We start from the raw sequence: 1,328 nt of genomic DNA on the forward strand, positions 1-1,328 counted from the left end.
TTAGGTCTTTAAATAAATTTTCCACATACCATGTTTTATGTTCTGATATTTGCATTTGCTTCACTCCTAAAATTACTTTTGGTATCCTTCAGTATAATTCTAGCCTGCTGTTGCTAATGAAATGTTTGAAAGGTAAGGAAGGCTGATATTCCTCATACTTCCCCATAAAATGAATGCATTTTGGTAGTCTATATTGTTGCTACAATTCAAAATTATAGATTTGAACCTACCATAAACATGTCATGTAGATAAACATCATTTTCTCAGATATATTGGCTTCAAAGGATACTCACCACTTCCTCCCGCTTGTTCTTGTCTGTTGCTGGCCAAGCCTCCAGAGGCAGGTCAGGAAGCATGGGGGGCGGGGGCTGGATGGGGAACATCGGAGGCAGAGGTGGCTGTGGTGGCAGGGGCTGGATGGGGCGCACAGGTGGCTGGGGCTGGATGGGCTGGTGAGGCTGGGGCTGGAAGGGCTGCTGGGCAGGCAGAGGGAGGTTTGGCTGGTGGTGTTGGGTCGGAGTCATGGAGTGTTGGCCAGGAACTGGCATCACTGGTTGCTGGGGGACCACGGGCTGCTGAGCTGGCACCATGGGGATGTGGTGATGAGGCTGCAGGGCGTGATTCGGGGGATTCTGCTGGGACAGCACGGGAATGATTTGGTGCAGCCATCCACCCATGGGTTCGTAACCATAGGAAGGGTACTGGTGAGAAACAAAGGGTCGGGTTTACCATTGGCTCCATTGACTTCCAGCTGGAGAATTAGTCAAGTTTTTTCTTTGTCATTATGATAATATGAATATTTATTCATTTTTCCTTGTACAAGAATTTCTGACTGTGCACATAGATATGACCTTTTACAAACTAGATTTCCCATTAGTATCTGTATGTGGCATAGGTATGTTATTTCACTTAAAAGAAAATTGAAATACATGCTTAATATTTTAAGGGAATAAAGAACAAAAAAATCTGCATACCGGATGCCTTATGTTCTGGTACCATTTCAGAGGTGTAAGCACTGTAAGAGAAAGAGACATTAGAATACATTTGTTTTAATTTAGTTGCATGAAATACAGATTCACTGATGCAGTCCTATCAAATCTGATAGCCTGAATGTAAGTTGTACAGAAGAAAGAATAAGGTAAACATTTGTCAGATACTTCCTATGGTTAGGCAGTGTATTACATCCATCACATACATTTCCCATGTTTTCTAACATACTCTGAGGCAAATGTCATCGCTGTCACTTTTACAGACGAGGTCATGTGGAGTTAAAGAGTATCATAATCTTACTGAGGTGATTCTGTTTAATTCCATAGCTCCTGCTCTTC

At 42.8% G+C, this 1,328-nt stretch overlaps 1 protein-coding gene across 1 annotated transcript; it reads right to left on the reverse strand.

Moving 5' to 3' along the window:
- Positions 1-278: 278 nt before the first annotated feature.
- On the reverse strand, positions 279-677 carry LOC118002886 (amelogenin, X isoform-like). The gene has a single exon (XM_034993876.1). The coding sequence runs from the start codon at positions 675-677 to the stop codon at positions 279-281; it is 399 nt and encodes a 132-aa protein (XP_034849767.1).
- Positions 678-1,328: the final 651 nt, after the last annotated feature.

The sequence above is a fragment of the Mirounga leonina genome, unplaced genomic scaffold (assembly GCF_011800145.1).
Source record: "Mirounga leonina isolate KUSES-001 unplaced genomic scaffold, KU_Mleo_1.0 Mir_100832, whole genome shotgun sequence".
NCBI classification, from domain to species: Eukaryota; Metazoa; Chordata; class Mammalia; order Carnivora; family Phocidae; genus Mirounga; species Mirounga leonina.

Excerpts from the sequence above, each read along its gene's own strand:
- LOC118002886 (XM_034993876.1), bottom strand. The coding sequence starts at position 677 with ATGGGTGGATGGCTGCACCAAATCATTCCCGTGCTGTCCCAGCAGAAT.